General features: G+C 45.4%; 1 protein-coding gene across 1 annotated transcript; it reads right to left on the minus strand.

The window, feature by feature from the left end:
* Nucleotides 1–10,368: 10,368 nt before the first annotated feature.
* Nucleotides 10,369–11,730, minus strand: LOC119366330. The gene has a single exon (XM_037632053.1). The coding sequence runs from the start codon at nt 11,622–11,624 to the stop codon at nt 10,647–10,649; it is 978 nt and encodes a 325-aa protein (XP_037487950.1). The 5' UTR covers nt 11,625–11,730; the 3' UTR covers nt 10,369–10,646.
* Nucleotides 11,731–12,517: the final 787 nt, after the last annotated feature.

The raw sequence follows: 12,517 nt of genomic DNA on the forward strand, positions 1-12,517 counted from the left end.
TATTGATTTCCGTGCAAATCAACTATTCAAATGTTTGACCAAGATTATAGAATAAAATAACAACATCTACAGTACCTAATAGATAAAATATGAAACTACTTTTCATGATGAAATAGATGATATAAATTTTGTATGGTGGATATTAATATATTTTTCTAAAAACCCAGTCAAATATGCACTCGTTTTCCAGAATTTTTAATGAAGACTGTTAAGTTGAATTTTCACCTAGAGCAACAAGATTGGGCTTCTTCACAACTGAACAATGGACTATGCCTTGAATTATCAATTTAGTGTCCAGAAGTTTCATCCATTGTCAGCTAATACGTGGTTGTCGAAGGCTAAACCCCACGGGTGAAGCTTATTAGTCATACTCCTTACCTTCTCATGAGCTTCTTGCTTACAGAAGCTTTGGAACACATTAAGACAAAACTCAGTCTGCCTTACAGGTTGTGAGAGTATTGCATCTTCAACTGAGTGGTTTAGTAAGGATACTTCACTCACTTGATCGGTGAATTGTTTCCCCGGGTCCTAATTCACGTGATCTCCGATTACACAGGATACGTTACCCTCATGGCAACTTACGTGGGTCTCATGCCCATCTCCCTCGGTGCATTTTTTATCATGATCCGTGATAGCCGTTTTTGTAAAGGGATCTGCCAAATTCTTAGCCGTCTAGATATAATCCAACGATATTACTTCGGAGTTTCTAGAATGCCTAACAGATTTTTATCTTCTTCTTATGTGCTTTCTAGATTGCATGTTAACCTTTGAACTCTTTGCCTTGGCAATCACTGTGTGATTTTTACATTTCATAAGGATAGCCGGGACTGGCTTATCAACCACTAGCAAATCCATTAAAAGCTCTCGTAGCCATTCTGCCTCGACGAATGATGTGTCTAATGTTGTGAATCCTCCTTCCATAATCGATCTCGTTAAGATCATTTGCTTGCAAGATTTCCAGGAAACAACACCACCACCAAGTGTAAACACATATCCACCTATAGCTTTCATCTCATCAACATCAAATATCCAATTCGAATCACTATACCCCTCAAGTATCGTTGGGTACCCAGAATAGTATATTCCGTGGTTCACAGTACCTTGCAAATAATGCATGACTCACTCAACAACATACCAGTGTACAACTCAAGGATTGGAAACAAGTCGGCTTAGTTTGCAGACAACAAATGAGATATCAGGCCGAGTAGCACAAGCTAGGCACATGAGTGAACCAATCACTTGAGAGTATCTCAATTGATCCAGTCATGCCTTTGAACTTTCCAATCTACACGTTGCATCATATGGTGTTGCAAAAGGTTTATAGTTCGAATTCCAAAATGACTCAAAATCTGCTCAACATAGTGGGATTGCAACAGTGTAATTCCACCATCGTTATCTCTAGTAGCTAAATGTTTAAGGTAACAACAACCATGCCCAGATCTTGCATCTCAAAGTTATGAGATAGAAAAGCCTTGACCTCCTCAATGACTTTGAGATCGGTTCCAAATATTAGTATGTCATCGACAAAAAAGACATAGTATAACTCCTTCGCCCCCACCATAGCAATAGTATACACATTTGTTAACAACAAAGCCAACATATATCAAAGTTGTATTAAACTTCTCATGCGATTTCTTAGGCGCTTGTTTTAGGCCATACAAATAGTTCAATAGTTTGCACACCTTCCTTCAATAGTGTATGGATGTTTTCCCCTTCACTTTTTTGTGAGTTATATACCTTTGCCTACTTCACTCCAATATATTGGCTTTAATTTTAGTCACGCGTAGATATGCAAGAAGCAGGTGTTTGCATTATAGGATATCAAGTTTTAAATTCATAATGTGTTTTGTGGTGAGGTAGTCACATTATAACTTTAATAACATTTATGTATGTTGGGATGACTTCGTAGACATAATCCACCTTAGTATGATGGCAAAACTAAATCATATGAAATAACTTGGTATGATACCACTAGCAAATTATACCATAACACACATCCTAACACAGTATGCAATGTAATAGAATCACGTCAATATTGGAGATTAATCTTAAAAGCGCACACAGAAAATGAAAAATATTAATGATGATGCGCACATTGTATAAACTCTCTCGCTCTCTCACCTAAATATTCACATTTTTCATCATTGTCTGCTTGCGACAGATACCTAATACTATAAACTACTCCTCGTTTCTCCTTATAGATTGGGCTTATAAATTTCACATCATGGGTGTAACTGATTTCACTTATGGCATCTTCCATTAATGTGATACCCCTCAGTTTCCCCCTCGTGATACCTTTTTCTTTCACATGCGCACCTATTTGTCTTGGATTTTTAAAAAAAAAGGGGATTTGCCCCGGCCTCTGCATCAGAACGATGCATACAGCCATATTATTGATAATCAAAAGGTCCAACATAAGTCTCCAGGTCACAAACAAAAGGAAAAAATGCTCACAAAGAGCACGAAAGCAAAAACAGGATAGCCACAACTGGGAGGCAAAACAAAAGATAGAAAACTAAACACCTATCCTATTACATGACCGCCATCCAAACCGGTTGAAGATAGCCCGTGTTACCATCTCCCATCGGATAGATCCAGTAACCAAATGCTCCCTGGCCTCCGTTGGAGTGAGTAACGACCACATACGGATGAGTGTAGTGGTCCTGAAAATAACCTGCAAGAAATGAATATTTGTTGTTCTGTTAAAACCAAGTCGTTTCTGCAGTTCCAAATTGCCCATAATAAAGCACATACTCCTACATGGATATGTCTCATTGTTTCTGCATCAATCCCATCTAGCCACGTCCCAAATAACGTGTTGATGGAATTTGGAGGAGTAATATTAAAAGCTATGTGGATCGACCTCCACAAATTTTTTGCCAATGGGCTGTCAAGAAAGAGGTGTTTGATTGATTCAACCCTATCACAAAAACTACATCTTTTGGATCCAGTCCAGTTGTGCTTCGCCAAATTGTCCTTAGTTAGGATAACTTGTTTGTGGACAAACCACATAAACACTTTGATTTTTAAAGGCACTTTGACTTTTCAAACATGTTTCGAACTGGGAATAACGCTAGTATTGATAATATCCAAATACATGGATTTAACCGAAAACTCGCCATTCTTAGCTAGTTTCCAGCACAACTGATCGGGATGTTGAGGAAGGTGGACATCCATCAATCTTCTCACAAGACGGAGCCATGCTTCCCAATGGTTTCCCGCTAGCGTCCTCCTGAATTGAAAATTAAGAGGAGTGGATTGTAGTACTGTTGCAATGTAAGCGTCTCTTTACTGACCAATACTATAGAGAGAAAGATATTGGATTGCAAGGGGTGTCTCCCCTAGCCATGTATCCTCCCAGAATCTTGTGGAAGTACCATTTCCAACTACAAATTTTGTCCTGTTAAAAAAGACTGATTTCACTCTCATCAGTCCCTTCCAAAAAGATGAATCAGTCGGTCTTACCGTCACCTGGGACAAGGTTTTGGATAGAAGGTACTTATTACGAAGAATCTGGGCCCATGTGGCATCCGTCTACAGATAATTTATACAACCACTTGCTGAGAAGACATCTGTTCTTCACCCCTAAATTTTCAATGCCTAGACCCCCTTGATCTTTTGGCCTACAACTAATATCCCACTTAGCAAGTATGTATTTTCTTTTTAATTCATCGCTCTGCCAGAAGAAGCGCGATCGATAGAAATCTAGCCTTTTCCGTACTCCAACTGGTACTTCAAAAAAGGACAAGAGAAACATAGGAATACTTGTGAGAACCGAACTAATCAGAATCAATCGTCCTCCATATGATATAAGCTTGCCCTTCCAGCAACTCAGTTTTTTTTCAAATCGATCTTCAATGCACTTCCACTCCTTGTTTGAAAGCTTGCGATGGTGGATTGATATACCCAAATACGTGAAGGGTAAAGACCCCAATTCGCACCCGAACAATTCCTTGTAAGCTTGTTGTTCTTCTTTAGCTCTTCCAAAGAAGAAGAATTCACGTTTATGGAAGTTAATCTTTAACCCTGATAATTGTTCGAACAAGCACAACAACAGCTTCATGTTTCTAGCTTTAGCCAAATCATGCACCATAAAGATGATAGTATCATCAGCGTACTGTAGGATAGATACTCCTCCGTCAACTAAATGCGGAACGAGGCCACCTACTTGGTCATCATCCTTAGCCCTTCCTATTAGGATTGTTAACATGTCAACGACTATGTTGAAAAAAATTGATGACATTGGATCTCCTTGTCTCAGACCCTTGTGTGTCTAGAAATAATGACCTATGTCATCATTTACCCTGATTCCAACTCTCCCTTTTTGCGTGAAAGAATCTACCTGGTCCCTCGAGGCCTGATCAAATCCTTTCATACGCAAGGCCTGCTGAAGAAATGGCCATTTTACCTTGTCGTACGCTTTTTCAAAATCCACTTTGAAAACCACCCCATCTAGTTTTTTTGTATGGATTTCATGGAGTGTTTCATGTAAGACCACAACCCCTTCTAGGATGTTTCTGTCCGGCAAGAAAACAGTTTGAGACGGCTGCACCACAGAATGTGCAATCTGCGTAAGCCTATTAGTGCCAACTTTGGTGAAAATTTTAAAGCTAACATTAAGAAGACAGATTAGCCTAAATTGCTCAATCCTCACGGCCTCTGTTTTCTTAGGAAGCAAAGTAATTGTTCTGAAGTTCAAGTGAAACAACTGCAACTGTCCCGAGAATAGATCCTGGAACATCGGGAGCAAGTCCCCCTTAATGATGTGCCAGCACTTTTTATAAAACTCCGCCGGAAAACCATCCGGTCCTGGAGCTTTATTATTTTTCATTTGTGAAATTGCTTCAAACACCTCTTTCTCCGAAAATGGGGCTGTCAAAATATCGTTCTCATCTGCTGCGAGTTGAGGAACATCCCCAACCCTCGACTCATCCAGCGATACGAAGTTACCCTCGGGAGGCCCAAACAACTGCTTATAGTAATTGGTGATATATACTTTTAGGTTCTCCTGACCTAAAATCGTCCCCTCATCTTGGTAATTTGTCTTGGATATGACGATTAATATTGACCAAAGGAACACTTGACTCAACATTTTGATGACATCTCCATTGTGGACCTTACAATAAATAGATCACGATAATTTTATACTTATTTATAATTTATTTTTATCACACTACAGTATTATCTAGTACCCCCATTGTAAAAAAGTATAAGGCGTTTTAGAGACTAGAGTCTCTACAATGTCTTATATTTGTTTACAAAGGGACTATTTGTTTTTGGTTACTTTGCACAAGAACTAACCTTTGTTTAATACTAGTGCTATTTTTATTGTTATACCATGCTAACATCGAACACTAAAACATACAGCTGAATTGTGCTAGATTCATATTGTGCAGTATAACAAACATTATTCACAAGACACATGCGCCTTAAAAAGATATTTAAACCAACTAATTTTATATGTGAGAACAATAATAAATTAAAAAGTTTCATGACACCAATAAATTGGTGGCAATCACGTAAATGAATTGTATATATAATTGTGTGTGTGGAGTGACATATACTTCATATCCTTCGATATCTTGGTACAAGTCTTTAAATGATATGATCTAGTGATTTCTAGTGTACGTTTATATATAGCTAAATGGAAAACTGTATGAGTGTGTAAGGTGGTCATTAAGAGTTTATTATTGAATTATTTGCATCTTGCTTTATGCAAATGTGTATGTGTGCGCGCGCTTTTGTTACTTGGAGTTGAAGTAGTAATGAACAGAAAAAGGTTGTAGATTCAAGGAAGCAATGGTTCAATGCCCAGGTGCAGGTACACCTCGGCGTGAACAACAAAATCATTTAAATTAGCAGATTAATTCTTTTTTTTAATTTTTCGGCATCCGATATACTTGAATGCGTGATGTGTGTGCAAAAATTTGTGATGTTTGGGCATTCGAGGACGTCATGGCTAATTGGCATCCAATATGCTTCTATTGCCCCCAATAAAAACTTGCATATTGTCGGTATGTTGATGTTGCTTAAGGAGAAGAAGGAGGAGAGGAAGATCACTCATGTTCATGGATAGTGGCATAACTTGTTGAACACAATACTGGAAGGTAAATAGAGCTCCATCCCTTACCATCACCCGAAGCAAAAAGAAATCATATATTTAAAAGGAAAGCTGACACTGAAATTATAAAGCACTATCTAGTAGATCAAAATCTTTCGCATATTCACAATGCTTGCTGCCGCTCACACGGTTTTAATGCCCATTCATTCTTAGGATATAGTATCTCTCCCCCACCCTACCCACATACAAACACATGTTCTTTTCTCATGCAAGCATCGAGATGACTAGGGTTATAGTTTTTTGGTTAGAAAGGGATTCAACTAGACTGTCCGTTTTAAAGGAAGAGTGGGATGGGCTGCCATGATCCAAGGAAGATTGTGGCCGAAGTTGACAATGTACAATGGTTGCAAATGATAGGCCGATATATCCAAGGAGGAACTAGTTAAGACGAAGGGAACTGTGTGGGAGGGAGAGAGATGGAGCCGACAATTGGGTCGGTGGCACGCTCACACTATCACAGATGTGCAAGTTAGTAAAATAGATCACATATATTCCCCTTCTATGGAAATCATGAAGTTTTGTTTCGAGATGGACTATGAATGTCCATGGAAAAGGAAAACAGAGAGGCGCAAAACCGGGGAGTAAGACTGTTCGAACATGTAGCAAGTGAGATCTTCCACTCAGCACATGGTTGGCGTCCTGGCAGGAATCTACAGACAGCTGGACAAAGAAGGACTAGATCATGAGGAGAGATTGTCAAGAGGCTCTTTACGCTTATTGTTTTCTCTAGCTCCTAGTACCATTTCTCCGAAATGCCTTTGGGTATTGTAATATACAAACGAAGTTTGCTCCTCCTTGCTTCTGCTAGAAGGCATAGTTGTGAAGCCGAATCGGCAAGGCTGTTGGTTTAGATTTCTTATTGGTCAAATCGCCGGTTCATTGGTGAAAAAAAAATTCAAAATATTTTTATATATATATTCAAAAATTTGACCTCAGATCAAATGAATACACATAGTATTGGTTGTAAGACATTATTAAACTACAAAGTGTTGTCATCACAATTGGTTATTGGGCCTTTAGCATGCCTTGTTCAAGGTAAAATTGTTCGATTACTAGTTTACGCATCATTTTTTGAATATTTGCTCATTGTTTTACTAACATACCAATACATCTTCAAGGCAAGGCATCGGTTCTCGAATTTTCTGGCTGGCCGCAAGCCTGGTCCGATTTTTAAAACCATGCCACAGCGAGGGTGCTTGCAGCTTGAATGATTCACTTGTGATCTCCAACGACACTTCCTTTATATCTGGTTTGATCTCTCTTTCTAGTTTGCAGGTGTTTGTAATTGCTACAAAGACATTTTAGTTTTGTTATTAATGAAATCGAAGAGGGAGCTAATTTTATCTACAACAAAAAGCATACCCACCCATCCTCTAGATGTCTAAATGTATTCATGATGCCTTTGTACGAAATTAGAAGCAAAGACCCTTTGCTAAATTACAGGGGCCGGAGTGGGACTAAGTGACTATGGCTCAATCAACTCAGGAATGACTAGTCATTTCTGAGCCAAAATCAGCTACTCATAGTCATGAGCTGTCATAAATAATTTAAAGTCATGGTAGCAGAAAGAGAATGGTGAAACCGAGACTGCAAATGTCTAGCAGCAGCACGCTGAGTGCATCTGAAGGTGGATCTAGACAACTCTTGTGCTATGTTCGGGAAGATGATGGCCCGACAAAGCGCAAGCAGGTCCCTGGGCCCTAGGCACTTGCACACTCTGGTCCCTGGTCCCTGGCAGGAACGCAAGAGCAGCAACCTACAGCATGGTCGTCCATCGTCAGAGTCGTAGTCAGGGTCGAGGACAGACGGTGGAGATGTGAAGTCCAAGCATTGTTCAAGGTAAGCACCCAAGCCATTGCTCATTCATATAATTTTTGGATCCCAATTCTTTGATCCTTGTCTATTTATTTCTGTTATATGATGAGTTGATGTAATAAACAAAATTCATGATAAGCCATTGCTAATGTTTGACCTACTTAATTCCTCTTTTATGGTAAGAATTGCAGCTGATAAGGATATATACCCGGGGTAGGGTCATAGACCTGACCTATACGCCCTATCCAAGGTCACTATCCTAGAAGCAAAGAAGTCCAAGAGGCAACAAAGAAACCCCCAGTCAAAGGCGTCGAGTGCAATCCACTCGACCAATCATATCACTCGGGTACCCCTCCTACCTGTTGTCACTCCGTCATACAAGGAATCACTCGACCTACTGAAGACCAAGAGTCACTTAGCACTGCAGCGGTCAGACGTTCACTTCGTAGTCTTTAAGGTCATTAATAGCATTTATGGCTGGCGTTATCAGTAATGCCACTGCTTTATGTACATTAAACCCCTTGTAATGGAGGATGGTTGGGGTCCTGGCGCACTCTATATAAGCCACCCCCTCCTCTGGCACAAGGGTTCGCACCCCCTGTAACACCACACACATATTATCCAGTCGACCGCCTCCGGGCACTGAGACATAGGGCTTTTACTTCCACCGTGAAGGGCCTGAACTCGTAAATCTTGTGTGTACGACTTCACCATAGCTGAGATCTTGCCTCTCCATACCTATCCCCCTTTCTACTGTCAGTCTTAGGACCACGACATCAGCCGGTTAATTCTGCAAGTTGTGGCGTTGCAAGAATTTTGATTATTGGATAGATGGAGCATAAAATTTCTTCTAATTTACTCCAAAACCAAGATTTATGAAATCAGGTGCTCTCTCCTTGTTTTTTAACAATGTTGTCAAAAAAAGCAATTATCTGGTTGTGAGAAAAGAAAAAAGAGCTAACTCTAAATCAATTAATTGAATCTCAAAACGGTGCTACATCCTTTACTGGAAGAAATTTTTGCGACTATTATAGGGGCCCATTAGATGAAGCTCCCACAAGGGTCTTTAAGGCCTTGTACAATGCAAGGTGCTCAGGGGAGGTGCTTAGTAAAATAAATCAGGTTTTTCTTAAGCACCAGTGCTTATTTGTATAGGATAGACGCTTAACTAAGCGTCTCTCCTCTAGAAATAGGTACCGATGCTTCGGAAAAACTCGGTTTATTTTTCTAAGCACCTCCCTAAGCATCTTCCATTGTACAAGGCCTAAGGCCCTGTAGAATGCAAGGTGCTTGGGGTATGTGCTTAGAGAAATAAACCAATTTTTATTTAAGCATCGATGCTTATTTGTAAAGGATAGACGCTTAAGTAAGTGTTTGTCCTGTAGAAATAAGCACAAGAAAAACTCGGTTTATTTTACTCCCTCCGTACGGAAATACTTGTCATCGAAAAATGATGTATTTAGACGTATTTTAGTTCTAGATATATCTCTTTCTATCCATTTTGATGATAAGTATTTTTGAACGGAGGGAGTATTAAGCATCTTCCTAAGCACCTCTCATTGTACAAGGCCTAAGATGTCACAGCCGGCTCTGCAGTAACGTGATCTGTTTCCGATCGTCGGATGAAGATCGAAGGGCTCTGGGTCAAAGTGACCGATGCAATTTTATCTTCAGTTAACTGACGCATAGGCGGTCCCACTAAAATCAGTAAAACGCGAGCGCTAGTATGTTCGGGAAGATGATGGCCCGGCAAAGTGCAACTGAAACCCCCGGATCTCGCGTGCAGCTAGCATAGCAGAGTCGGGAGGAGACGGCACGCCCACGGTGTCGTACGCAGTGGTACCTGGCAGTACGCGCGCGCGCGGGCACGTACGTGTGGCAAGCCAAGTAGCGAGCGAGGGGTAGGCATGGCGTCCCCACCGGGAGTAGCAAGCGCAAGTGTGCGCGCAAGCGCCGCTCGCCAGCACAGCCGGCATCGCAGGGGACATGGCATCGGCATCGGTACTTGACCGGGCCGGTTGTTGTTGGGAGAGTTAAGAGTGGGCGTCGCCGGCACACCTCGCCCTACCGGCTTCGGCAACCGCGCCATCCCCATCATCGTGACATCCTCGCCCCGTGCGTGCGCCGCTGACATTTCAACGTGCGGTTCTCTTGCGCCGCCGGCAAGCAGATGCAACTTGCAGAGCGTCCCGTCGGTCAATCGCCGGCCGGGCTGGCGTGGCGGCATGGTCCGCACGTCGCGCGTCTAGGACGGCATGGCCAAGCGCCGCGTCGTGGAGACTGACTGCCCGTGCGTGCTCTGCTGTGGCGCGGCCACATACGTATGTGCAATCCATTGCATTTGATCAGAGAGGCCAGGAAAGATGTCAAGCACAAGCTCATCACATGACGCAAGCATCAGAAGTCACAGAGAGAAAAACACGAGGCCAACATTTTGCAGCAATTTTCCGACGGTTTTCTTTCCATTTACTTTAACCGGATTCCACATTTCCAAAAGGGTGCAAAATGCAAAGTATCCTCACATGTGGCCTCCATCCTTGACTTGACGACGCACACACGCAGGCAGCAGTACCCTCACTGTATGGCTGTATGTATGTATGTAGTCCTGTACTGTACTGCACCTGACTCTGTCTGTATCGCTGTATACACTTGGACACGAACACTGTACTTACTGCTAGTACTACTAGTAACGGCGGTGAACGGCGAACGGCTACTTCTTACTGCGCGGCGCCTTGCCGGCGGGTCCGGCCGCCATGAAGCTGCCCAGCTCGGCGTTGCGGAGCCGCAGCGCCGCGCGGAACACGCCGTTGACGGCGTCCGACACCCGCTCCAGCCGCGCCGCCAGCTCCTCCGTCCGCTTCTCCACCTCCTGCGTCGCCGCGCGCAGCGCCGCCTCCTCCGGGGCCGCGCCCTCGAGGACAGCCGCGAGCTTGCCGACGGCCTCGTCCGCGGCGTCGATCTCGTTGCTGGTGGCGGATTTGGCGAGGGCGGAGAGCTGGCTGGAGACCGCGTTGAAGGATTCCGCCCACGGGAGGTCGCCGGTGACCTGGGGGAAGGTGGGGTCACGGTTGGTGCTGCTGGTGCCGCCGAGGATGGTGGCCGCGGCTGTCGCGGCGAGGGAGGAGACGGCGTTGACGGCGAGGACGACGCGCGCGGCGGCGGTGAGCTGCTGCCCGCGGCCGCCGCGGGGCGGGTCGACGAACGGGATGGAAGGGAGCGCCGGCAGGGCAGGGGCCCCCGCGCCGCGGTCGGCGAGGGCGGCGCGCGCGCGGCTGAGGGACGACGGGCTCGGGGGCGACGAGGAGACGAGGTGGAGCGCGAGGCGGGAGAGCAGGCGGCGGCGGCGGAGGCGGTCGACGCGGGCGGCGATGGCGTTGCAGGCGTCCAGGAGCGCGACGCCGGCGTCGAGGTGCGCGGCGACGGCGGCGGCGTCCTTCTTCGCGTCCCCGGGCACGGCGGCGAGCGCGGGCACGGCGTCCGCGAGCGTGGCCGCGAGGAGGTCGGCCAGGCGGGCGAGCGCCGCGAGCGGGGAGGCCGGCAGCGGCAGCAGGCTCGCGAGGCGCGCGGCGAGGGCGGCGTCGAACCTGGAGGTGACCGCCGGCACGGCCGCCGCCGCCTTGCGGGGGCCCCGGGTGGCGGGGGCGGAGTGGAGGGGGAGCAGGGCGTGGTACTTGTCGGTGAGAAACATCTGCGCTCGCTGGTGGCGGTGGTGTGTGGGCTGTGCTGGGCTGAGGAGAGCTCGCGTCGGCGTTGGGTGGGCGTGCGACGAAGAGAGAGGTTTGGAGGCGGGCGGGGGAGGGGGGATTTAACGGGGGGCGGGGTCCGGTTGAGGTGTGAAACGGGGCAAGGCAAGGGGGGGACGGCGACGTGGACGCGAGGCGGCAGGCAGGGCCGGAGATGGCGGGTGGCTTTTGTCCCCGGCAACAACGCGTCTTCGTGAAGATGATGATGAGGCCGCGACGTGGGCCCAACGCGCAAGACGCGTATCGGAAACACCACTCTCTTCCGCCCCTTTTTGCTCCTTCACGCTTCTCTTTTTTTTCCTTTTCTTCTCTTTAATCAAGTCGTCTCAGGAGAGGGAAGTGTGCCATGGACGTCAAGAAACAAAAATGGAACTACTTGGGGTTTCTTTTGCTTCCTTGCACTGGTGCGACGGTGTGAGCGTGCCACCATGTACCAACCCTATTGCAACCCTAGAGCTCGCCCCCCTCCCTCCGACTTACCCTCCTCCGGCTACCGACCCTCATGTCGCAACCATTGGAGCATTGCATTTGCGCGTAGATGTTCTCGAAACATGGGCTTGCGTCACCGCTTGCTGCTCTTCCTTCGAAAGCTGGAGGTCTTGGTCAATCACTCGATAGTTGACTTGATTGAACCGTAACCCTCGCCGTTGTCGTCCTCCCATGAGAAGAGAACATGCGGGAGGTGCAAGTGTGTCGTCGAGACTATAGTTTTGGCCCGACCCGCGTGAGCATTTGAAAGCGCCGTCGATAAGCGATAGGTCCCCCTCCAGCATACTCTTGCCGTCATTTTGGCGCTTTCCTTTAAATATACGTCATTTCCCGGTGAGTGACGGTGAGG

This window comes from Triticum dicoccoides, chromosome 2B (genome assembly GCF_002162155.2).
Source record: "Triticum dicoccoides isolate Atlit2015 ecotype Zavitan chromosome 2B, WEW_v2.0, whole genome shotgun sequence".
In the NCBI taxonomy this organism is placed as follows: domain Eukaryota; kingdom Viridiplantae; phylum Streptophyta; class Magnoliopsida; order Poales; family Poaceae; genus Triticum; species Triticum dicoccoides.